Genomic DNA, 3449 nt, shown 5'->3' with positions numbered 1-3449 from the left:
CATCGTTACAATATGGATAACATGTCTATTTTACCATATGGTGAACAGTGTAAAAAAACATAATTGTATTTTTTTAGAATTTCCCCTGAAGATATGTTTTGTTTTTCAGTGCATGTAATGGTTAAATAGGGTACATAGGGTACAACATGCCTACATTTAGCTTCTGTTGTGGAGGGGAAAAAATGCAAAGCAAATAAAATGACTAGGTCCTTATGGGGCTTATGTTACAGTTACTTATATACAAAAAATAGTATAACATATATAACATGTCACACAATGTAGCCACGTACTAGACTAGAGCCATGTTTGTGCAGACTTTGCCTTTAGTGTAAAATAAAGTTTATACAAACTTCTCTGCGCTCCCGGTGCTTCCCCCCACCCCCTGGCGTCTTTCCGGCTTCTAATTGCTGCCCACAGCCGCCTCAAGAACTGCAGGGATGGTCTCTGCTATGCAGTACCTGAGGCTGCTGCAGAGAACAGGCAGAACGAGAGAGACACCGGGGAACGGGCAGATGCAACGTGAGTGTGGACAGATATTTATAAACTTAATTATTTTCTTTACAAGTTCATCAGCCGCTACTATACATAGCAATGTACAGTCGATGGACAATGATTTTTAGGCAGGACCAAATTACATGATCAGCCGATGATCGTTGTCAATGGCTGATTGTTGCCTTTATTACACGGAGTGATAATCTGCCGACTCAGCCTTTTGTGTTTTGTGTAGCAGCTGCATTAGGCTTTTGAATTTGTGTGAAAGGAAACATCACAATAGTCACTGCAAACACTGAACAACCTTTAGTGTAGGTAAAAATACTATTCATTCTGATTAGTTAGCACAAAATTCTGTATGTACCTCACGCGGTATATAAGGGTCTTCTCCATCCAGTCAGTTAACAGTTGAGACTGTGTGGTCAAGCAAGCACTGTACATAAAGCAGCATGGGCAAGGTAAGAGGATATGATGATGCTCATATTAGTATATTTATTGATGTTTACTGGAATTGTCAAAATTGTGTTACTTACAAAAAAAAAACATACTTTTTTTATTAGTATATGGGCAGTTTTTATTTGCAATACACTTAGCATTAGGAATCACCTATAAACATAAATAAAATCAGTATAAGAAAGTGTTACTGTCCAATGACATCAAAAGTTACTTCAAATAACAGTATTGCTCTAATGTGATCTATCACCCCTGTATGCCTACCAAGCTGATGTCAACACTAGATAGATATTTTTATAGCATTCAGAACGTACATTTGTTGCCTGTCTTTGGGTTTTTATTTATTTATTCTTTTTTTTACAAGATAACTTTATTTAGTCTGTGAATGGTGTCAATGAGGCGGGGCCCTTAGGCCAAAACTCTGCTATGTTTGCTTGTGCTGTGTACACAGTGTGCCCATGTAATATGTAAAGGAACAGGCATACAGCACAGTGAAGCGTAGTAGTGCTAGGGCCCAGGGACCCACAGGCTTCACCGATTTGACACTATTCACAGCCTAAATAAAAGTGTTATTTCTAACTGAAAACACAGAAACAGGTAGCAAAGGCTGTTATTGATATCTTTCCAGCAGTGTCACTTGCACAGTAGGTGATCAGGGCGTGACAGATTTCCTTCAGGATAATTCCATGTTTTTGAAATTTAGTATATTTAAAAAATGTAGCATGTTCATTGATGTAGGGCTGTATACTGACTAAAAAGCAAGAGTGGAGGTGGCACTTCCAAATGAAATCCAACTTTAATATCACACCAGTTGAACAACATTTTGGCTATAAAATCATTTCAGTCAGTGAAAGAGGCTTGAAAAAGGCTTTTTATAGTCAAAATGTTGCGCACATGGTGTGATATTAACGTTGGATTTCACTTGGAAGTGCTGTCTCCACTCTTTCTTTTTGGATTTTCTGCCAACCTGGGTCCGGTTTGTTGAGTCATGCACCAAACTTACATTTATTGGATTGTTACCTGTGTTATTGTGAGTGTTTTGTTGGATTGCTCTATACTATTAGGCTGGGTTCACAGTACGTGCAACCAAAACCAGAAGTGGATTGAAAACACAGAAAGGCTCTGGTCACAAAATGTTGAAATTGAGTGGATGGCCGCCATTTAATGGCAAATATTTGCTGTTATTTTAAAACAACGGCTGTTGTATTGAAATAATGGCAGTTATTTACTGTTATATGGCGGCCATCCACTCAATTTCAACATTGTGTGAACAGATCCTTTCTGTGTTTTTAATCCACTCCTGATTTTGGTTGCAATATGAGGACCACAATACTGACTGAAATATACGTAGTGTGAACCCAGCCTTAAAAAGTGTGTTTTTTTTTTTTGTTTTACAGATTACTTTCTACGAGGACAGGAACTTCCAGGGTCGCTCTTATGAGTGTAATTCTGAATACTCAGACTTGTCCTCATACTTTAGACGCTGCAACTCCATCCGTGTAGAAGGTGGAGACTGGGTCTTGTATGAACATCCCAACTACAGAGGACACCAGTACTATCTCCATAGAGGAGAGTATCCTGACTTCCAGCAATGGATGGGTTATAATGACTCAATTAGGTCTTGTCGCATGATTCCTCAGGTCAGTTCATAAACATTTTTTCTTTTTATTAAATCATTGTTAGGTTTCATAATTATGCTAAATATAGGACCTGCATGAGGAAAGGGAGTGCATATCTCCAAAGGAATTACTTTTTTACAAAAGAAGTAAAGAATTAGTACAAGGATTGGGTGAAAAACATCAGAACCTTCTAAACTAACTGGTATAACTTGGCACTATAACAAAGCTTGAGTTAATATATAATGCCCCTCTATACAATATGCCACTGAAATAGTTATATAGAAAAGTATGCCGTGTTGTACTATGTCAAAGAGTAATTGTTCTTTGAAATATACTTTGTGTTTACCAGCACCAAGGCTCATTCAGAGTCAGGGTCTACGACAAAGAAGATTTCAGAGGTCAGATGATGGAGTTCAGTGACGATTGTCCTCATGTGTATGAAAGATTCCATCTCAATGACATTCACTCTTGTCAAGTTCAAGATGGACACTGGATATTCTATGAAGAACCCAACTACAGGGGACGTCAGTATTACCTGAGACCTGGAGAGTACAGAAGATACAGTGACTGGGGAGCTTCTAATCCACGAATTGGTTCTTTCAGACGGGTCAATCGTTTCTACTAACATAAGAAATATGTTATTCAGTGAATAAATACAATAAAAGCTTCATGGAAATAATTTGTATAAGCCTCAGCATTAGTTACTTTAATCATATCCATCATTTTTATTGAAATAACAGAAACATTACTGGAGGTCTAGAAAAGAGAAGCTAAAAAGGCAAATGTAAATTTGAGAATTCTCCTTTTTAAAGTCCCCTTTAATGTATGCTTATAACAGTATTTACTCTCAAGGAATTGTTGTGTGCTCATTTTTAGAGATGAGCA

At 37.6% G+C, this 3449-nt stretch overlaps 1 protein-coding gene across 2 annotated transcripts; it reads left to right on the top strand.

Annotated features, from left to right (window-relative positions):
* The first annotated feature begins 941 nt into the window (after positions 1 to 941).
* Positions 942 to 3189, top strand: LOC138802137 (gamma-crystallin-1-like). 2 transcript variants are annotated; one of them, XM_069985296.1, is made up of 3 exons: positions 942 to 950; positions 2343 to 2585; positions 2914 to 3189. In XM_069985296.1, exons 1-3 carry the CDS (start codon positions 942 to 944, stop codon positions 3187 to 3189), a joined length of 528 nt encoding a protein of 175 aa, XP_069841397.1. The 2 variants fall into 2 exon arrangements, with proteins under 2 accessions (XP_069841397.1, XP_069841398.1); XM_069985297.1 differs by having other exon boundaries at positions 2343 to 2589; positions 2921 to 3189.
* The last annotated feature ends 260 nt before the right edge of the window (positions 3190 to 3449 follow it).

Source organism: Dendropsophus ebraccatus, chromosome 9 (genome assembly GCF_027789765.1).
Source record: "Dendropsophus ebraccatus isolate aDenEbr1 chromosome 9, aDenEbr1.pat, whole genome shotgun sequence".
NCBI lineage: Eukaryota > Metazoa > Chordata > Amphibia > Anura > Hylidae > Dendropsophus > Dendropsophus ebraccatus.
Note: the sequence above shows the minus strand (reverse complement) of the source record. Positions and strands in the feature narration are given on the sequence as shown.